This window comes from Electrona antarctica (genome assembly GCF_951216825.1).
Source record: "Electrona antarctica genome assembly, chromosome: 3".
NCBI lineage: Eukaryota > Metazoa > Chordata > Actinopteri > Myctophiformes > Myctophidae > Electrona > Electrona antarctica.
Window position 1 is genome coordinate 48409256 of NC_136808.1, and position 23420 is coordinate 48432675.

The 23420-nt window shown below is 45.3% G+C and overlaps 1 protein-coding gene across 1 annotated transcript in view; it reads left to right on the forward strand.

Annotated features, from left to right (window-relative positions):
* The window catches only part of LOC306920845 (D-glucuronyl C5-epimerase B-like), a 43858-nt gene that overhangs the window by 14471 nt on the left and 5967 nt on the right, over positions 1 to 23420 (forward strand). The window contains exons 3-8 of the mRNA XM_079497776.1: positions 6479 to 6825; positions 7618 to 7742; positions 9838 to 9943; positions 10587 to 10826; positions 19399 to 19691; positions 22131 to 22400. Coding sequence (XP_079353902.1) covers positions 6528 to 6825; positions 7618 to 7742; positions 9838 to 9943; positions 10587 to 10826; positions 19399 to 19691; positions 22131 to 22400 — 1332 coding nt within the window. The 5' untranslated portion in view covers positions 6479 to 6527. The remainder of the gene's footprint in view (positions 1 to 6478; positions 6826 to 7617; positions 7743 to 9837; positions 9944 to 10586; positions 10827 to 19398; positions 19692 to 22130; positions 22401 to 23420) is intronic.

Consider the following 23420-nt stretch of genomic DNA (forward strand, 5'->3'; position numbering starts at 1 on the left):
TTGTTTCCTCGCCCCCATGGTCTTAGTTATGAAGAGAACTATTTGTATTTTATTTAACCTTTATTTAACCACTAACAAGAAATACTTCTTCACTTGACAATACTTTTGTAACGTGTATGTTTCTGTGTCACAACCGGCCATTGTTTGCGTTCGTTTCCGACGTTCTTTTCGTGGTTCAATCACAGCTGTTGTCACTTTGAGCTGGCTGGTCTTAGATAGGCGCTAGTATTGTATCAGTAGGAGACGGTTTCCCAGGGAGCGCTCACTTCAGCGGGGCGGGGCTTAGGAGGCAGCCAATCATGACTAGGTCGCTACTACATGATTGGATACACGATTTTCAGACATGGTTGCTATTAAAAACGGGCCTGTTATATGTCAGGTTTCACCTGACAAAGAAACACATTGAGACTGACGTCTCTTTTACAAGATGTGAACTGGCCAAGATAATAAAATAATGTTACACAGCTCTGCCAACATTTAGGACAACAAATACAGGACAACATTTAGGACTACAAATACAGGACAACATTTAAGACTACAAATACAGGACAACATTTAGGTCTACAAATACAGGACAACATTTAGGACTACAAATACAGGACAACATTTAGGACTACAAATACAGGACAACATTTAGGACAACATTTAGGACAACAAATACAGGACAACATTTAGGACAACATTTAGGACAACAAATACAGGACAACATTTAGGACAACATTTAGGACAACAAATACAGGACAACATTTAGGACAACAAATACAGGACAACAAATACAGGACAACATTTAGGACAACATTTAGGACAACAAATACAGGACAACATTTAGGACAACAAATACAGGACAACATTTAGGACAACAAATACAGGACAACATTTAGGACAACAAATACAGGACAACATTTAGGACAACAAATACAGGGCGCAGTTAGGGACGCAGTTTTTAGAATCCTAATATGTCCGATGTTTCTTCCAGGCTGCGTTTTGGATCAAAATGAGCTTGATTTGCATCTCATTTCCATAAACGTTATGATCACCGGTTACAACATGTATGTTTTGGGTGAATTAAATGACATTCACGGGACCCCTAGAAACCGCTTTCCACATTGGAGTGGATGGTGGCGATCCGTGAGCACGTTTTCAGCCACTAGATTGGCGAGTTAAGACGCTTTTCTGGCAAACTGCTTGCCTTCATTAGAGATGACACGACCGTCCTTGAGACTTTGTTAGAAAGGCTACAATCACAGTCATGTGACTGTTGTTGTGGCAGATTTGCTCCCACTGGGCAATTAATTAATGTGAATAATAATGCTGACCTTTTTTGATCAGAAGTTGGCTGATTGATGAACTTGCGGGGGGGGGGGGAATTATTTTCCTTGCAATCTTCCTGTTTTGTACGATGTGTGTGTGTGTGTGTGTGTGTGTGTGTGTGTCTTCAAGCTGTGAGTTGTAATTAGCAACGGGAGGAGTATTGATCTCTCTCTGGGCTGACGCTGATGCCAGAGAGACGAGGCAGACACTGGCCTCCCTGCTCTCTGTAAGCTTCCTAAAGCACTCAGCGTCATCGTTGGGGCTGCCATCCATCTATGCTTTAATGCTTCAGTGTTGATTTTCGTTGATTCAAACCAAGACGAAAAATGTTCGTCGACTACCTTTTTCCACTGACAAACTAAATGAAAACTAAGCTATGATGACTAAAACTAAGACTAAATATACTGACAATTTTGTCAACAAATAAAAAAACTAGACTAAAATGCTAGGAAGGGACTATTGGACAAGAGATCCAGTATAAGTCATTTTACACTTGGTTGCATGCTGAAAATAGATCTACAAGCCCACAACGTGTCGCGTTGTGGGCTTGAAGACCGGCTATTTTCAGCAAGTGTACAATCAGCCATTACGACGGCATTTAGGCCCGCCAAAATACATCAACTGTAGATTTAGTCGACTAAAACTAGACTAACACTAAAACAATCCAGGTAACTAAAACTAAATGGAAACTATTCAAGAGACTATGACTAAAATAGAAATTTGCTGCTAAAAACACTGCTATGCTTCATCTCTGTCTAAAGCAGTGGTTCCCAGGGGTCCTTGAGGGTGTTCCAGGGGGTCCCCAGCTAAATGATAGTTTGGAACCAAATGGACCCTTATGGGTCTGTAACTCTGAGAGTGTACAAATGGAACCTGACATTTGTACACTCTCAGAGTTACATTAACATTGATTTCACAATATAAATTGGGGCCCCAGAGAAATGGGGGTCCGTAGCCTGCCCTATTGCGTGTCAAACTATTGCATGTCAAACTACGGGTTCTTGAAATTAAACTGGTTGAGAATCACTGCTAGAGCTGTACAAATCTTCTCTTATGGGGTGGGGGTCCCTAGCATAATGTTTTCAAACGGGGGTCCGTGGGCTAATCAGTGTCAATTTGGGGGTCCTTGACATGAAACAAAGTTTGGGAACCACTGGTCTGAAAAAGCACTCGTCATCGCCAGGCTGCCATCCATCCCTGCTTCGTCTCTGCATCCCCAGACTCCTCGTTTATTGTCTCATTGACTTCAACACAGCCATCTATCAGGATATTTTAGAGCACTTTGTGTGCTTCAGTATGTTGACAAGCTTTCTGGAGATGCTGATTTTCCTGTCCAGCTCGATTTGGCACATGCCCACAGGGCCAAAACTACTGGTGTACTGACCGTGGTATTACTGTGTTAAAACTACTAGTAAACTGGTGTACTGACCATGGTATTACTGTGTTAAAACTACTAGTAAACTGGTGTACTGACCATGGTATTACTGTGTTAAAACTACTAGTAAACTGGTGTACTGACCATGGTATTACTGTGTTAAAACTACTAGTAAACTGGTGTACTGACCGTGGTATTACTGTGTTAAAACTACTAGTAAACTGGTGTACTGACCATGGTATTACTGTGTTAAAACTACTAGTAAACTGGTGTGCTGACCGTGGTATTACTGTGTTAAAACTACTAGTAAACTGGTGTACTGACCGTGGTATTACTGTGTTAAAACTACTAGTAAACTGGTGTACTGCCCATGGTATTACTGTGTTAAAACTACTAGTAAACTGGTGTACTGACCATGGTATTACTGTGTTAAAACTACTAGTAAACTGGTGTACTGACCGTGGTATTACTGTGTTAAAACTACTAGTAAACTGGTGTACTGACCATGGTATTACTGTGTTAAAACTACTAGTAAACTGGTGTACTGACCATGGTATTACTGTGTTAAAACTACTAGTAAACTGGTGTACTGACCATGGTATTACTGTGTTAAAACTACTAGTAAACTGGTGTACTGACCATGGTATTACTGTGTTAAAACTACTAGTAAACTGGTGTACTGACCATGGTATTACTGTGTTAAAACTACTAGTAAACTGGTGTACTGCCCATGGTATTACTGTGTTAAAACTACTAGTAAACTGGTGTACTGACCGTGGTGTTACTGTGTTAAAACTACTAGTCAACTGGTGTACTGACCGTGGTGTTACTGTGTTAAAACTACTAGTAAACTGGTGTACTGACCATGGTATTACTGTGTTAAAACTACTAGTAAACTGGTGTACTGACCGTGGTGTTACTGTGTTAAAACTACTAGTAAACTGGTGTACTGACCGTGGTATTACTGTGTTAAAACTACTAGTAAACTGGTGTACTGACCGTGGTATTACTGTGTTAAAACTACTAGTAAACTGGTGTACTGACCATGGTATTACTGTGTTAAAACTACTAGTAAACTGGTGTACTGACCGTGGTATTACTGTGTTAAAACTACTAGTAAACTGGTGTACTGACCGTGGTATTACTGTGTTAAAACTACTAGTAAACTGGTGTACTGACCGTGGTATTACTGTGTTAAAACTACTAGTAAACTGGTGTACTGACCGTGGTATTACTGTGTTAAAACTACTAGTAAACTGGTGTACTGACCGTGGTATTACTGTGTTAAAACTACTAGTAAACTGGTGTACTGACCGTGGTATTACTGTGTTAAAACTACTAGTAAACTGGTGTACTGACCATGGTGTTACTGTGTTAAAACTACTAGTAAACTGGTGTACTGACCGTGGTATTACTGTGTTAGAACTACTAGTAAACTGGTGTACTGACCGTGGTATTACTCTGTTAAAACTACTAGTAAACTGGTGTACTGACCATGGTATTACTGTGTTAAAACTACTAGTAAACTGGTGTACTGACCATGGTATTACTGTGTTAAAACTACTAGTAAACTGGAGTACTGACCATGGTATTACTGTGCTTAACTGACCAGCCAACTGGCCTGAAATGAACGCCACAGAGAATCTAGGTTGGATTGTCAAGAGCAAGGTGTGAGACATAAGACTCAACAATACAAACGTATGGCTGTTATCACAGAAAAAAAATCACACCCGTTTGAAGTGAGGGGCGCTAATATATTAAAGTCTAACTCATGTTGATTTGGTGATGTAAAACAAACATAGTTATCTTTATTGTTAATGGCATTTAATGTTTGTTAGGGACAAGATGACGTAAATTTTCCCTTCATTGTCAATGGCGTTTTTAAAACAAACTAAAAACAAACATTAAACCTGTATATAGGAGGGGCTAGCACCCCTCAAAAAACTGGGCTTCCATAACACCTCAACAGTGCCACAGGCTGATCACCTCCATGCCACGCCCCATAAAAGTAGCCCAGACCAAGTATTGACTGCATACATAATACTTTTCAGACGGTCGACATTTCTGGATTAAAACTTTTTTTTTAGTGGTCTCGTAAAATATTCTAATACTTTAAATATTTAAAAGGTTTTAAATATTTAACTGTATGTGCAATTAATTGGGGATATATGAAAGTTTCACTTTTTTAATTTTATTACGGAAGAAAATTATATTTTTGCACAATATTAAAAATGTTGTAGAAGGAGCTGTATATTCTTATCTACAGACCATTTGGGTTTCCGTCTCATTTCCAGGTCATTAACCCATTTAGACCTGAGGACGATTCTTAAAAAATGTCTTCTAAATCCTAAAGGTTTTCTGAAAAACCCCATGTTTCTATTTCAGTGGTACTCAACCTTTTTCATGTCAAGGACCCCCAGAATTATCTGTATTTGGCCGCTGACCCCATCTGAAAATATGTTATTCCAGAGACCCCCCCCCAGAGGAAAAGATTTGAGTTAAAATTGTTCGCTCTGAAATAATATATATTCAAAGATTTGCGCCACATTTTCATGACTTTAAAAAAAATAGCAGACCTACAAGCTCGTAGCGTGGCACTCGGTGCCGTGCTATGAGCTTGTAGATCTGCTATTTTTCAATAGCTAAAGCATAACATAATGCTTCAAACACCAAAAGGGGTTCCCGCCCAGAATGGGTTAATCTAAAATGATCCCACCATTTCAAAGTTGTGTGTAAGCAATGCTCCGTTCTAATCGATCCTCAGTCACAGACGCTGCGCTGTCTGACTTTGGCCGTATCTATTTTATTATTTGATAGAATCGTAGTTTAGGCTTTCATTTCACAAACATGGAGGAAAGCAACTCTCCAGTGAGCGCTGAAGGTCAGCCGTGGTGCCGCATGTTGAACACAACATGTAAGAAGAATGATCCGTTTTAAGACCTGGAACTAGAGCTGTAACGATATAGTAACGGACTAACGGTATTGAAATATATCGACATGTAAACAAAAAATCACACCCGTGTGAACTGAGTGGTGTAAATGAATGATTTAATTGTCTGACGTAATTAAATCATGTCTGACGTAATGAAATCACACCCGGGTCAACAGGGTGAACATAGCAACCATGCTCATTTTTTCTGCACAAACAAAGCCAGTTGTAGGAGTGGTTTACACCACTCAACAAAGCCAGTTGTAGGAGTGGTTTACACCACTCAAAAATCACACCCGGGTGAACAGGGTGAACATAGCAACCATGCTCATTTTTTCTGCACAAACAAAGCCAGTTGTAGGAGTGGTTTACACCACTCAAAAATACTGTATCGTTTGACTTTGTATCGTATCATTTTGCAATGTAAATATTCGGTATCGAATCGTTTTGCAATGTAAATAATAATTTAATCAATACTAAGTGCTAAGTGAATTTTAAGAAGAAAAGAGAAAACTATGGGCTCCATTTTTGTCACCGCTAAACCCCTTATCCCTAAACTTCTTTGCCTTTTTTTTTACTATTTTGAAAAACATTTTTGAATAGTTCAACTAGCCAATCTACATTGACACTTTTGTGAGCTTGTAGACTGGCCATTTTAACTATTCAAAAATGTTCAAAATAGTAAAAAAGGCAAAGAAGTTTAGGGATAATGGGTTTAGCGGTGACGAAAATGGAGCCCTGTGTTTAATTACTTCTCCATTCCATATGGCTACACTTGGTCTATCGATAAACACACACAGCCTGCAACGCTCGGTTGTACACGGGTGTGATCTTTCTTTACTGTGTTGTTTTTTTCCCCCCAGGAGAGACGTCCGTGGGTGGGTCGGTCAGTGGGTCGGTCGGTGGGTCACCATGCGCTGCCTCGCCGCGCGCGTCAACTACAAGACCCTGATCGTCATCTGCACGCTGTTCACGCTGGTCACCGTGCTGCTGTGGAACCGCTGCTCCAACCAGGGCGGCCCGCTGCGCTTCCTGCCTCGCGGCATCCTGCCCGTCGCCCCCCCCAGCCCCCCCAGGGAGGGGCAGGGCGACGCCAGCGTCAGCAGCCAGCAGCAGCACCCGCCGCAGCCCCCCGAACCTCCGCCCGTAGCTGGAGGGGCCAAGTACGAGGAGGTGGACTGCCTGATCAACGATGACGTCACCATCAAAGGTATAGGGATGGGACGGGGGTCCCATGGGGGCGGGACGGGGGGGTCCCATGGTGGTCCCTTTGGGACGGAACGATGTAGCAACGGCATCGAAAAATCTATTTCCACGCTTTTGTCGCCAGCTATTAACACAATCTATGCCAACCTCGAGATATCTCGTGTTTAGCTATTTAATTTAACCCTCGTTTTCCAAACACGAGAACGTGATAAAAACACGAGATGTGATAAAAGAGCATTAATCCAGAAACTATTATAATATTTCTATCCATATTTTGCCTTCCGTCTCTAGCCAGTAGCCACCGCTTGCTTCCATGGCAGAAGCAGCTCAAATCCCAAAACTCTGTGCACACACGCAGTCTTTAGCTCACAACGTGTTGCGAGCTTGTAGATCTGCTATTTTTGGTTGAATGGATTGGTGTAGGCTAGTGAACTAAGGGTTTAAGTGGTGCTGAATATTTGCAGCTCCACAAAAGCTTAGGACAATTAGCACCTTAGTGGGGCTTTTTTCTATAGTCTCTGTTTGCAGTCTGTACATACTGGAGGTTGGATTCGCTCACTGCACTGTCTGTGCAGGACAGACTGTAGTAAACATTAAACACGTTTCCCCCTACTGTATCGGAGCGTGTATTGGTGGCGTCAAATCCGATCTCCGGTACATTAATTAAGCTGGATCGGAGGCCGATCCCGAAAAAATATCGGATCGGTTGCATCTCTAATTATTGTGAGCGTTTATTTAATTGTTTTATCTGGATAAACTGTAATTAACGATGCATCGCCACATCCCTGATCAAAAGGTCGGCGAGAGGGCTCGGAGATCTACCTGCCCTTCAGCTGGATGGAGAAGTACTTCGAAGTGTACGGCAAGGTCATCCAGTACGACGGCTACGACCGCTTCGAGTTCCAGCACAGCTACTCAAAGGTCAGTGCAAGGTCACCCCAAGGTCGGTCCATTGTCACCCCAAGGTCGGTCCATGGTCACCCCAAGGTCGGTCCATGGACACCCCAAAGGTCACTCCAGTCCAGTGCTGCACGACTCGCTCAAATGTGAATCTCTATTTTCCCCCGTAAGAATTGAGATCACGATTCTCATTTCTTCCATGAAACTATTGATTGTCTTTAGTCTGTAGTTGCTGATCATTACTACACCTGGATCTACCGTGGCTTTAAACAGACAACATCAAAGTGCTCGACTTAAACCTCTCTTAACTCATTCAGGACAGGAACCCCTTTTGGTGTTTTAAGCATTATGTTAAAGTTTAGCTATTGAAAAATAGCTAAACTTGAAATCGTGAAAATGAGTGCAAATCTTAGAATATATATTCGTTCACAGCAAACGTTTTTAACTCAAATCTTTGCTTCTGGGGGGTTCCAGGAACAACATATTTTCAGATGGGTGTCGGCGGCCAATTACATATAATTCTGGGGGTCGTTGGCATGAAATTGGTTGAGCACCACTGATATAGAAACATAGGTTTTTCAGAAAACTGTTTTACTGATTTAGAACAGGGGTTCTCAACGTTTTTGGCCGGAGACCCCCGGAAATGCTTTGGCAATGTCTCGGGACCCCCGCCCCGCCTCCTCCCGACCCCCAATATGAATTGACTGCTACAATAACCTTAATAATAGAGACAATACACCATAAATAAATACTGAAACCAGATATAATCATTAGGGAAGGTGTATGCATGTACTATGTGTACTATATGTAAACTCTTCATTTCCATTTTCCAGCCATTCAGTTGCAAAAAAAAAAAAACCCACAGGTTGGGAACCCTTGATTTAGAAGACATTTGTAGAATCTGCACTTAGGTCTAACTAAATAGGTTAACCCATTCAGGCCTGACGTCGAAATTTAAAAAAAAAAGTTTTCTAAATCATTTTTCAAAAATGAAAACTTTTTCAATAGCTAAACGTAATTTAGCTATTGTTTAAAACACCAAGGGGTTCCCGCCCAAAATAGGTTAAAGGTATATGAACCCAGAGGGAGCCCTACCACCCTCACGGTGTTATATTAATATATATTGTATATATATTTCAGGTCTACGCCCAGAGGGAGCCCTACCACCCTCACAGTGTTATATTAATATATATTGTATATATATTTCAGGTCTACGCCCAGAGGGAGCCCTACCACCCTCACGGTGTTATATTAATATATATTGTATATATATTTCAGGTCTACGCCCAGAGGGAGCCCTACCACCCTCACAGTGTTATATTAATATATATTGTATATATATTTCAGGTCTACGCCCAGAGGGAGCCCTACCACCCTCTCGGTGTTATATTAATATATATTGTATATATATTTCAGGTCTACGCCCAGAGGGAGCCCTACCACCCTCTCGGTGTTATATTAATATATATTGTATATATATTTCAGGTCTACGCCCAGAGGGAGCCCTACCACCCTCAGTGTTATATTAATATATATTGTATATATATTTCAGGTCTACGCCCAGAGGGAGCCCTACCACCCTCAGTGTTATATTAATATATATTGTATATATATTTCAGGTCTACGCCCAGAGGGAGCCCTACCACCCTCAGTGTTATATTAATATATATTGTATATATATTTCAGGTCTACGCCCAGAGGGAGCCCTACCACCCTCAGTGTTATATTCATATATATATTTCAGGTCTACGCCCAGAGGGAGCCCTACCACCCTCACAGTGTTATATTAATATATATTGTCTATATATATATATTTCAGGTCTACACCCAGAGGGAGCCCTACCACCCTCAGTGTTATTAACCCGTTTTGGGCGGGAACCTCTTTTGGTGTTAGCATTATGTTATGCTTTAGCTGTTGAAAAATAGCAGATCTACAAGCTCATAGCGTGCCACCGAGTGGCGCGCTACGAGCTTGTAGATCTGCTATTTTTGAAAAATCGAAGAACGACTGACATAGAAACATAGCTTTTTCAGAAAACTGTCAGGATGTAGAAGACATTTTTAGAATCTGATCTCAGGTCAAAATCGGTTAATATATATTGTATATATATTTCAGGTCTACGCCCAGAGGGAGCCCTACCACCCTCACGGGGTCTTCATGTCCTTCGAGGGCTACAACGTGGAGGTCCGCGACCGCGTCAAGTGCATCAGCGGAGTGGAAGGTAAGGGTTAACTAACGTCAGCTCGTGATGACTCTAACATGTCATGATGATTCTAATCGTATATGACATGAGTTATTGTTACAAGGCACAGCAGTGGCAGCCATTTTCTGGTTCCATCGTTCCAAACCCCGTTGGTTTTCCCCACTGTGCTCGGGGGCATCATGCCTATAGAGTAAGACGACGTATCACTATATCCTTGCTCCTTTTTTATCTCTGTCCATATGAAGCAATGACGCTTCCTTAAAACACGTTGACTGCTAATCACTTCATTCCCAACCTAAGTGATAAAGAACAGCTTCCCTGCGGATCACGACATTCCCGACATTTTGTTTTCATTGTTTAATTCGCCTTTTTTTATACGTTTTAAGACTTACAGGGTTTCCATCCGACACGGTGGGATAGGTGACGCGTTCTTATGACGTAACCGGAAACCAATGATTCACACTGGCTTGCTAGGGCTTCTGGGAAACTGAGGCGCGATGTTAGTCTATGGCTCGTAATGGCCGCGTCCGTGCAGTAGGCAGTCAATGGGTCATTGCCATTCATTTATTCCACAGTCAGAAGTGTTGAAGATGGTGTGACTGTATGCTGACGCTTGTTGAATCAAACATGTGGTTGATAATTCATCATCCTGTTCCTCTAGGCGTGCCCCTGTCCACCCAGTGGGGTCCTCAGGGGTATTTCTATGCCATCCAGATCGCTCAGTATGGTCTGAGTCACTACAGTAAGAACCTGACGGAGCGCCCGCCCCACGTGGAGCTGTACGACACGGCGGAGGAACGCGACGCGTCGCCGCCGCTCTGGGACGTCCCGAAAGGCTGCAGCCTCAGCCGCGTGCGAGACAAGAACCGCAGCACCTGGGTTCGACAGTTCAGCGCCCCAGGTATACCACCATCCATCCATCCATCCATATTCAACCGCTTATCTGTAGTCGGGTCGCGAGGGCAACAGCTCCAGCAGAGTTCTCCAGACTTCCCTCTCCAGAGCAACATTACAAGCTCATGAACTTGTAGGTCTGCTATTTTTGAAAAATCGTGAAGATTTAACTTCAAATATTTGCTTCTGGGGGGGTCACTGGAACAACATATTTTCAGATGGTGTGACTGTATGCTGGGGCGATCCAAGGCGCTATATAAATGCACCATTTACCAGATGGGGGTCGGCGGCCAATTACATACATTTTTGGAGGTCCTTGACATGAAAATGTTTGAGAACGACATAGAAACATTTCTTTTTTTTTAGAAAACTGTCGGGATTTAGAAGACATTTCTAGAATCGTTCCCAGGTCTAAATGGGTTAAGTAAAACATGTAGCGACAGTTCAGCGCCCCAGGTAAAAAAGACGGTTCAGGAGGTGCAGACATTTATCCAAAAGTCCGACATGTGCTGCGGGTTACAAAGTTAGGGTTTGGGTCAGGTGTCACTAGATAAATTACTGTTCAGGCTCTTGGTATTTCTGAAGAAATGCCTGCACCCACAGTTCGGTGCCCCAGGTAAGCCACGCACATGTAGTACATGTACTCATGTACAGTTTTTGTAAAATGTACAAAGGTACGTTTATACAATATTGCTATAAGGATAACGCAAAAAGGTGGGGTTCCTGTGTGTGTGTGTGTGTGTGTGTGTGTGTGTGTGCGCGTGTGCGTGTGCGTGTGTGCGCGCGCGCGCACACATAATAATTTATTTATTTGTATAGCACCTTTCATACAAATAAGTAGCTCAAAGTGCTTGACATTAAATAGCCCCATATGGGACCTCAGTCCCTACGCTCATACTGTAGCCCCATATGGGACCTCAGTCCCTACGCTCATACTGTAGCCCCATATGGGACCTCAGTCCCTACGCTCATACTGTAGCCCCTTATGGGACCTCAGTCCCTACGCTCATACTGTAGCCTCATATGGGACCTCAGTCCCTACGCTCATACTGTAGCCCCATATGGGACCTCAGTCCCTACGCTCATAGGCCCTCATTTATCAATCGAGTGTAAAATCTGCCCCAAATTCGAGTGTAGGATTCGTAGTACACCCACGTCGGGTCGGCATTTACAAAGTGATCGCAGACAGCTGTTTCTTCCTTAATTTCGTTCGGACGTTTATAAATGTGACGGCTGAAATCTATCTGGCACGCCCTATGAAATCAAGCCTCGCCCTCGTTTTTGCGACATGAACAACTGCAATACGACCTGGAAACCATGGATACAGGAAAAACGTACTGCCCGCCTCACCCCCCTCTCTCATACACACACACACACACACACACACACACACACACACAACTTGCAAGCCCAACTAACTGGTGTGTTGTATCTTAAATAAATAAAGAACGAACACCTGCATGAATTAAATAATTCCCTCTCACCTGTTTCCCTCTCACCTCGCTTGCCTTTCTGTCATGTCCACGCACGCACGCACGCACCTCAAGGCTACATGACAGTTTGTAGGCCTATAATAATTTTACCCATTCGTGCGCAGTGCACGGCGAAGGCGATCAGTGAGACTGCGCACTGCTGTGATAAGTCCTGTGGGTGAGTCAGTGATGCCTGCATGAGAGATAGGCTACCATGTCGTCAAGGCAGTCATAATCAACGTTTATGGAGTGATTTGATCATTGATGAACGAATCATAAACATATGGATGAAGGTTTGCATGTGTGCCGGTATGTGCTGGCCTGGGCTGGCGACGCACGCCTCCCGACCCCCGAAAATGATCTCGCTTTTATCTGAACTGTCAAAGCGCTTATTTAAATGGTGAATGATTAAGCCCCTTACGCCTATAGCCTGCTACAATTGCAAATAGGCAAGCTGTATGATTGTCATTGTCACTTGGAAATAAAGGCGTGCAGTCCATGTGCCTTTTTTTTAAATAATATCACAGTGATTCTATAGGCATCTGATGTCACGCTCATGCCGCATGCGATGCGCTCCCAAATCATCTCACAAGTGCGCTCGCATAACAAGGCCAGTAAAGCACTGTTTGATTAAGCACAAACTAATACATTGTAAACATGTTATATTGTTTTTAATTGCGCGATTTTAATTACTTGTAAAGTTGGAAATCTCTCTTTTTCTTTTTACATGTATATACATACAGTTTTATATTAACATTTTAGGAGTGAAAACATATGTTTAGATGCCTGTGACAGCGTGTCAGCAGTTCAGACAATGCTGCTCCGCTGTTCTACGACAGAAAAACAGGTGAGGACAAAGCGTACGACAGCTCCCGACCAGACGTGAGTTTTGTCCTGGCTCAAGTTCAAAATCAAACGTTGGCGCAAATGGTAAATGTCGAAAATTGCGGTAATTTCGGCGTACACCCATATTTTGGCGTACGCACGGTTGATAAATGAGGGCCATACTGTAGCCCCATATGGGATCTCAGTCCCTACGCTCATACTGTAGCCCCATATGGGACCTCAGTCCCTACGCTCATACTGTAGCCCCATATGGGACCTCAGTCCCTACGCTCATACTGTAGCCCCATATGGGACCTCAGTCCCTACGCTCATACTGTAGCCCCTTATGGGACCTCAGTCCCTACGCTCATACTGTAGCCCCATATGGGACCTCAGTCCCTACGCTCATACTGTAGCCTCATATGGGACCTCAGTCCCTACGCTCATACTGTAGCCCCATATGGGACCTCAGTCCCTACGCTCATACTGTAGCCCCATATGGGACCTCAGTCCCTACGCTCATACTGTAGCCCCATATGGGACCTCAGTCCCTACGCTCATACTGTAGCCCCATATGGGACCTCAGTCCCTACGCTCATACTGTAGCCCCATATGTGACCTCAGTCCCTACGCTCATACTGTAGCCCCTTATGGGACCTCAGTCCCTACGCTCATACTGTAGCCCCATATGGGACCTCAGTCCCTACGCTCATACTGTAGCCCCATATGGGACCTCAGTCCCTACGCTCATACTGTAGCCCCTTATGGGACCTCAGTCCCTACGCTCATACTGTAGCCCCATATGGGACCTCAGTCCCTACGCTCATACTGTAGCCTCATATGGGACCTCAGTCCCTACGCTCATACTGTAGCCCCATATGGGACCTCAGTCCCTACGCTCATACTGTAGCCCCATATGGGACCTCAGTCCCTACGCTCATACTGTAGCCCCATATGGGACCTCAGTCCCTATGCTCATACTGTAGCCCCATATGGGACCTCAGTCCCTACGCTCATACTGTAGCCTCATATGGGACCTCAGTCCCTACGCTCATACTGTAGCCCCATATGGGACCTCAGTCCCTACGCTCATACTGTAGCCCCATATGGGACCTCAGTCCCTATGCTCATACTGTAGCCCCATATGGGACCTCAGTCCCTACGCTCATACTGTAGCCCCATATGGGACCTCAGTCCCTACGCTCATACTGTAGCCCCATATGGGACCTCAGTCCCTACGCTCATACTGTAGCCCCATATGGGACCTCAGTCCCTACGCTCATACTGTAGCCCCTTATGGGACCTCAGTCCCTACGCTCATACTGTAGCCCCATATGGGACCTCAGTCCCTACGCTCATACTGTAGCCCCATATGGGACCTCAGTCCCTACGCTCATACTGTAGCCCCATATGGGACCTCAGTCCCTACGCTCATACTGTAGCCCCTTATGGGACCTCAGTCCCTATGCTCATACTGTAGCGGCTGTAGCCCCTTATGGGACCTCAGTCCCTACGCTCATACTGTAGCCCCATATGGGACCTCAGTCCCTACGCTCATACTGTAGCCTCATATGGGACCTCAGTCCCTACGCTCATACTGTAGCTTGGAGAGGAGGTCTTATAACGGCGCATGGTTTCCACTTTACAGAAAACGGACCCGTTTCCGCACATCGTGTCCAGAAAGTAAAGGTCGGATAAAGGTCTAAAGTATTTTTTTGAGTGGTGCAAACCACTCCAACAACTGGCTTTGTACACGTGTTCGTACCAAAAAGACGAGCATGGTTGCTATGGTTAGTGTGTGACGTCACTGACATAGCTGACAGACTATATAAGACCTTGCACCACTCAGTCCACACGGGTGTGATTTTTTGTTTATTATTAGCGGGCAAGAACGTCCAAGTGACGGCTTGAAACAAACATTTAAATTGCTTATTTAATCAGCCAATCAGCCGCTTCCATGTTCTCAAGTCAGATGTTGAACTGAAGTTGGTTGAAAAATCTAATTTCGAATTTGTAGTTAAACTAAGTACTAAACTAAGGAACAATAGGGCAAAACAATAGAAATAGCAATACAAAAAAAGAATGATAAAAATAGTAAAACTTAGTAAAAGAACATAAGACATGAACACAAGATCAATTTAGACAAATGCCAAATTTAACTGCACACATGGGTTCCAAAGGTGTACACGTATTCAGTATGCTCCTTCACGCACGCACGCACGCACGCAAAAAGCTCATACATCCAAACAGAAAAGTCCTATCTGATTGACAGCCCATACATCCAAACAGAAAAGTCCTATCTGATTGACAGCCCATACATCCACACAGAAAGGTCCTATCTGATTGACAGCCCATACATCCAAACAGAAAAGTCCTATCTGATTGACAGCACATACATCCACACAGAAAGGTCTTATCTGATTGACAGCCCGATCCATCCAAACAGAAAAGTCCTATCTGATTGACAGCCCATACATACAAACAGAAAAGTCCTATCTGATTGCGTTAAACGACGTTAAACTCACTTTGCCACTGGATTTTGTGCATGCACAATACCCTCTCTTCCCTCAGAGTGGAAAGGAGATGTTGTGGTCTGTATGCCCTGCCCATATTCTATTGATGGCAGAGTAATCGGAGTAATCAAGAGTAAACGAAGTAATCTCGGGGCCACATGCAGTACAAATCCACTTACTCTCTGGATTGCCTTGAGTAATGGATTTATGAGTGCATTAAAGAGACAACCACAACCACAGGCCCCTGCCTGACTGGCGCTCTCCCTATCTATCTATCCTTCCTTCTCTCTCTCTCTCTGTCTCTCTGTCTGTGTCTCTGTGTCTGTGTGTCTCTCTCTCTCTCTCTCTGTCTGTGTCTGTGTCTCTCTGTGTCTCTGTCTCGCTCTGTCTCTCTCTGTCTCTGTCTCTGTCTCTGTGTCTCTGTCTCTCTCTCTGTCTCTCTGTCTCTGTCTCTCTCTGTCTCTTTCTCTCTCTGTCTCTCGATCAGAAGGCCCTGTGGAAGGTGACAGTTTGTACCTCACCGCATGACAATTACAATGTAGACATTTAGCAGACGCTCTTAATCCAGAAAGACGTACAGTAAGCAAGAACAACACATGGTAATACATCACATGCATAAGGAGGGGGAGACCAGTCTGAAAGTGTGTGTGTGTGTGTGTGTGTGTGTGTGTGTGTGTGTGTGTGTGTGTGTGTGTGTGTGTGTGTGTGTGTGTGTGTGTGTGTGTGTGTGTGTGTGTGTGTGTGTGTGTGTGTGTGTGTGTGTGTGTGTGTGTGTGTGTGACAGACACACGTAGTGAGCTTGTAGATCGGCTATTGTCAGAGCGTGACACCTGCACACAACCAAGCATAACATTTAGTTCTACTGGATCTCTTCTCCACTAGTCCCTCCCTAACATTTTCTACTGGATCTCTTCTCCACTAGTCCCTCCCTAACATTTTAGTCGTCGTTTTTCGTTACCAAAATAGTCAATATATTTAGTCTACATTTTAGTCATCATAGCTTAGTTTTTATTTAGTTTTTGTCAGTGGACAAATGTAGTCGACAAACAGTGCTGCTATGTGCATCTCCTAGTGTCTGTGAGGACAGACAGACAGTGCTGCTATGTACATCTCTGTGTGTCTGTGAGGACAGACAGACAGTGCTGCTATGTACATCTCTGTGTGACTGTGAGGACAGACAGACAGTGCTGCTATGTACATCTCTTAGTGACTGTGAGGGCAGACAGACAGTGCTGCTATGTACATCTTAGTGACTGTGAGGGCAGACAAACAGTGCTGCTATGTACATCTCTTAGTGACTGTGAGGGCAGACAGACAGTGCTGCTATGTACATCTCTGTGTGACTGTGAGGACAGACAGTGCTGCTATGTACATCTCTGTGTGACTGAGGACAGACAGACATGCAGTGCTGCTATATGTGCTGTGCTGCTATATGCATCTCTTAGTGGACAGACAGACAGACATGCAGTGCTGCTATGTACATCTCTGTGTGGCTGTGAGGACGGACAGACATGCAGTGCTGCTATGTACATCTCTGTGTGGCTGTGAGGACGGACAGACAGACAGTGCTGCTATGTACATCTCTGTGTGGCTGTGAGGACAGACAGACAGTGCTGCTATGTACATCTCCTAGTGACTGTGAGGACAGACAGACAGACAGTGCTGCTATGTACATCTCTTAGTGACTGTGAGGACAGGCAGACATGCAGTGCTGCTATGTACATCTAGTGACTGTGAGGGCAGACAGACAGGGCTGCTATGTACATCTAGTGACTGAGGGCAGACAGACAGGGCTGATATGTACATCTAGTGACTGTGAGGGCAGACAGACAGGGCTGCTATGTACATCTAGTGACTGTGAGGGCAGACAGACAGTGCTGATATGTACATCTAGTGACTGTGAGGGCAGACAGACAGGGCTGATATCATGTGCATCTGCTTCTGCACTCATTCCTATTCCTCTCAGGCTCGGCTCCAGGTTGAAATGACTGGGGAAAAAAATCATTTGATTTGATTTAGTTGGAAAAGCAATCATAATACAACATTTTAATCAGCGATTCAAGGATTTCACAGTAAAGTCCGAAGACTTATTTCCACTGAGGTCCTCTCACACTGAACGGAACAATACATTTTATAGTAAAACATGTGCATGAGACTTAAACTGAGGGGACAGAATTAGCAACTGATGGTGGCAACACCCTCCCCCCCCCCCCGTGCTCTCTCTCTCTGTCTCTGTCTCTCTCTCTGTCTCTCCTACTCTGACATTCATCTAATTAAGCCCGCTGTGCAGTGACAGATCTGAACTGCCATCTCATGGGGTACCAGCATGTCTGTCTGTCTGTCTGCCCCCCCTACTCTGACATTCATCTACTGTAATTAAGCCCATTGCGAAGTGACAGGTCTGAACTGCCATGTCATGGGGGACCAGCATGTCTCTCTCTCTCTCTCTCTCTCTCTCTCTCTCTCTCTCTCTCTCTCTCTCTCTCTCACAGACGGAGAACAGAATGCTCTGTAGGTTGTTCACCAATGCCACAAGAGAGTCAGACATGAGATAGCTACGCGCTGTCATTGCAACCTCGCGGGACTGTTTCAGCGCTCGTTATGAAAAGGAAAGTCTCTAACGAGTGCCCCGGCAGTACACCAAACCAAATCTGCTGGTGCCACTTCAAAATAGGGCCTTGTGGCTTGAAAAACATGGCTCTCTGAGCCAACAGCACCATCTGGTGGTCCACTTTATATCTTGAGGTGAATTTACAGGTAAGCAAAGATAATAAAGTCCAACTTAAGGCTTTCAGAATTACCTTGGACTTACATTATATATATCCCCTAACTCCAAACGGCACCTTTTAATGAAGTGTTTTTGTTAATACAAATGACAATATATTCATATTTGAGTCTTCTGACGGTGTCTCTCTCCCCCTGGGGAACTCTGTTTAATGGATACTCTCTCTCTCTCTCTCTCTCTCTGTCTCTGTCTCTGTCTCTCTCTCTCTCTCTCTCTCTCTCTCTCTCTCTCTCTCTCTCTCTCTCTCTCTCTCTCTCTCTCTCTCTCTCTCTCTCTCTCTCTCTCTCTCTCTCTCAGAGTCTTCAGACGGTGTCTCTCTCCCCCCTGTGGAACTAAGTTTAATGGATTCTCTCTCTCTCTCTCTCTCTCTCTCTCTCTCTCTCTCTCTCTCTCTCTCTCTCTCTCTCTCTCTCTCTCTCTGAGTCTTCAGACGGTGTCTCTCTCCCCCTGTGGAACTAAGTTTAATGGATACTCTCTCTCTCTCTCTCTCAGAGTCTTCAGACGGTGTCTCTCTCCCCCTGTGGAACTAAGTTTAATGGATACTCTCTCTCTCTCTCTCTCTCTCTCAGAGTCTTCAGACGGTGTCTCTCTCCCCCTGTGGAACTAAGTTTAATGGATACTCTCTCTCTCTCTCTCTCTCTCAGAGTCTTCAGACGGTGTCTCTCTCCCCCTGTGGAACTAAGTTTAATGGATACTCTCTCTCTCTCTCTCTCTCTCTCTCAGAGTCTTCAGACGGTGTCTCTCTCCCCCTGTGGAACTAAGTTTAATGGATACTCTCTCTCTCTCTCTCTCTCTCTCTCTCTCAGAGTCTTCAGACGGTGTCTCTCTCCCCCTGTGGAACTAAGTTTAATGGATTCTCTCTCTCTCTCTCTCTCTCTCTCTCTCTCTCTCTCTCTCTCTCTCTCACACAGAGTCTTCAGACGGTGTCTCTCTCCCCCTGTGGAACTAAGTTTAATGGATACTCTCTCTCTCTCTCTCTCACAGAGTCTTCCGACGGTGTCTCTCTCCCCCTGGGGAACTCCAAGGACTTCATCCTGAGTTTGGACCTGAGGTTCACGTCCAACGGCAGCGTCTCGGTGGTCCTGGAGACCACGGAGAAGGGTGCGCCCTTCGTCCTCCACTACGTCACCAGCAGCACGCTCATCGCCTTCCGAGACCGCGACATCACCTACGGCATCGGAGCGCGCGCCACCTGGAGCACACTGACCCGCGACCTGCTGACCGACCTCAGGAAGGGCATCGGACTGTCCAACACCAAAGCTGTCAAAGCCACCAAGGTACTAGGGCTTAAGGCCACCAAGGTACTAGGGCTTAAAGCCACCAAGGTACTAGGGCTTAAAGCCACCAAGGTACTAGGGCTTAAGGCCACCAAGGTACTAGGGCTTAAAGCCACCAAGGTACTAGGGCTTAAAGCCACCAAGGTACTAGGGCTTAAGGCCACCAAGGTACTAGGGCTTAAGGCCACCAAGGTACTATGGCTTAAAGCCACCAAGGTACTAGGGCTTAAAGCCACCAAGGTACTAGGGCTTAAAGCCACCAAGGTACTAGGGCTTAAAGCCACCAAGGTACTAGGGCTTAAAGCCACCAAGGTACTAGGGCTTAAGGCCACCAAGGTACTAGGGCTTAAGGCCACCAAGGTACTATGGCTTAAAGCCACCAAGGTACTAGGGCTTAAAGCCACCAAGGTACTAGGGCTTAAAGCCACCAAGGTACTAGGGCTTAAGGCCACCAAGGTACTAGGGCTTAAAGCCACCAAGGTACTAGGGCTTAAGGCCACCAAGGTACTAGGGCTTAAAGCCACCAAGGTACTAGGGCTTAAAGCCACCAAGGTACTAGGGCTTAAGGCCACCAAGGTACTAGGGCTTAAGGCCACCAAGGTACTAGGGCTTAAAGCCACCAAGGTACTAGGGCTTAAAGCCACCAAGGTACTAGGGCTTAAAGCCACCAAAGTACTAGGGCTTAAAGCCACCAAGGTACTAGGGCTTAAAGCCACCAAGGTACTAGGGCTTAAAGCCACCAAGGTACTAGGGCTTAAAGCCACCAAGGTACTAGGGCTTAAAGCCACCAAGGTACTAGGGCTTAAGGCCACCAAGGTACTAGGGCTTAAGGCCACCAAGGTACTAGGGCTTAAGGCCACCAAGGTACTAGGGCTTAAGGCCACCAAGGTACTAGGGCTTAAGGCCACCAAGGTACTAGGGCTTAAGGCCACCAAGGTACTAGGGCTTAAAGCCACCAAGGTACTAGGGCTTAAGGCCACCAAGGTACTAGGGCTTAAAGCCACCAAAGTACTAGGGCTTAAAGCCACCAAGGTACTAGGGCTTAAGGCCACCAAGGTACTAGGGCTTAAGGCCACCAAGGTACTAGGGCTTAAGGCCACCAAGGTACTAGGGCTTAAGGCCACCAAGGTACTAGGGCTTAAAGCCACCAAGGTACTAGGGCTTAAGGCCACCAAGGTACTAGGGCTTAAGGCCACCAAGGTACTAGGGCTTAAAGCCACCAAGGTACTAGGGCTTAAAGCCACCAAGGTACTAGGGCTTAAAGCCACCAAGGTACTAGGGCTTAAAGCCACCAAGGTACTAGGGCTTAAAGCCACCAAGGTACTAGGGCTTAAAGCCACCAAGGTACTAGGGCTTAAGGCCACCAAGGTACTAGGGCTTAAAGCCACCAAGGTACTAGGGCTTAAAGCCACCAAGGTACTAGGGCTTAAGGCCACCAAGGTACTAGGGCTTAAGGCCACCAAAGTACTAGGGCTTAAAGCCACCAAGGTACTAGGGCTTAAAGCCACCAAGGTACTTGGGCTTAAGGCCACCAAGGTACTAGGGCTTAAGGCCACCAAAGTACTAGGGCTTAAAGCCACCAAGGTACTAGGGCTTAAAGCCACCAAGGTACTAGGGCTTAAAGCCACCAAGGTACTAGGGCTTAAAGCCACCAAGGTACTAGGGCTTAAAGCCACCAAGGTACTAGGGCTTAAAGCCACCAAGGTACTAGGGCTTAAAGCCACCAAGGTACTAGGGCTTAAAGCCACCAAGGTACTAGGGCTTAAAGCCACCAAAGTACTAGGGCTTAAAGCCACCAAGGTACTTGGGCTTAAGGCCACCAAGGTACTAGGGCTTAAGGCCACCAAGGTACTAGGGCTTAAAGCCACCAAGGTGTCGCCCTTAGCACAGAGTGATTTAAAAGGTGTTTTTGAGGGGTGCTAGCCCCTCCTATATACAGGTTTGATGTTTGTCTTGTCTAGAAAACATTAAAAACGCTATTAACAATGAACAGTTTAATGTTTGTTACAGAGCAAATCGGCATATGCATGTCAGAGGAAAACCTCGGCCAAATAAGGGACCACGATTCTTATTTTGTGATGTTAATTTCACTGCGTGAAAAGAGGAGTTAACTGGCAATTATAGACATATAATTATATATAATATACAGGTGTGATGGTACAATTCTGGAGTTTACCGGAAATTTAACGAGAGTTTCCTGTAATATACACATCCGTATTCCATGCTTTTTGCGCAGTGTATAATTGATGTCATATGTGATGTTGGTAAAGCGCCCCTCACTTCACGGGTATGATATTTAGAATCGGCCTTGGTCCTGAATGTGTGAAGTAAACATATGGGTGCTTTCCTCCTCTCAGATCATGGTAAACATGTGGGTGCTTCCCCCCTCTCCTCTCAGATCATGGTAAACATGTGGGTGCTTTCCTCCTCTCCTCTCAGATCATGCCCAGGCGGGTGGTACGGGTGGTGCTGCGCGGGCGCGGCAGCGTGGACAACGTCACCATCTCCACCACCGCCCACATGGCGGCCTTCTTCGCCGCCAGCGACTGGCTGGTGCGGAACCAGGACGAGCGCGGTGGCTGGCCCATCATGGTCACCCGCAAGCTGGGCGAGGGCTTCCGCCCGCTGGAGCCCGGCTGGTACTCTGCCATGGCCCAGGGCCAGGCCATGTCCACGCTGGTCAGGGCATACCTGCTGACCAGGGACCAGGTATGGATGGACCCATCATTATGAGGCTGATTCTAAAAGAAATGTCTTCTAAATCCTAAAGGTTTTCTGAATAACCTATGTTTCTATGATCAGTGGTGCTCAACCTTTTTCATGTCAAGGACCCCCAGAATTATCTGTATTTAGCCACGGACCCCCATCTCAAAATATGATGTTCCAGGGCCCCCCCAGAAGCAAAGATCCCCCCCCCCCCCTCCCGCTGGAGACACTGTGGGCGTGTTCTCTCTTCCACCGTGTCATCAATGCCCATACCCGAGGCGGGGTTGGCGAAAGGGCCTTTCTGTGTGAAGTTTGCATGTTCTCCCCGTGTCCACTAGGGTAGGTACCCTCACATGTTCTCCCCGTGTCCCCTAGGGTAGGTACCCTCACATGTTCTCCCCGTGTCCCCTAGGGTAGGTACCCTCACAGGTTCTCTGGTCTCTAACTCTCTATACTCCCCTCTCTATACTCTCCTCCCGATGGAGGGGAAAGGAACTGGTTGGAATAACGTGTTCCTTCCACGCGTTTACGAACACGAATGTTTTCGGAAAACAAAAAAGCTAAAGGTTGCACAGCGAAAACATGTTCCCAACATTGAGGTCAAATTAGCAATATATTCCGGAGCATCTTCCATAAAATCTGTAATAGTCTCGGTCGGTTATATTAAAGTCTACTCGTGAATTGATTCACTTATATCCTTTATATAACCATGGTTATTGCATAACCTCCAGATATTTAAAGCCACAATCTGTGATTTATTTCACCTGGTTGATGGCAGGGACAATATTACTGTCTAAAACATCATTACCTGTTTAATTGTTTAGGAATCGGCAATAATTAGACGTGAGATTTTATTTAGCTTTATTCCATGTGGTTGGCTGTATGTAGCACAGTAGTAGCACTTCCCATTACAGTCAGAACTACAGACTCACTCCCAATCTAAACTATGGAATGAACTTCCCATTACAGTCAGAACTACAGACTCACTCTCAATCTAAACTATGCAATGAACTTCCCATTACA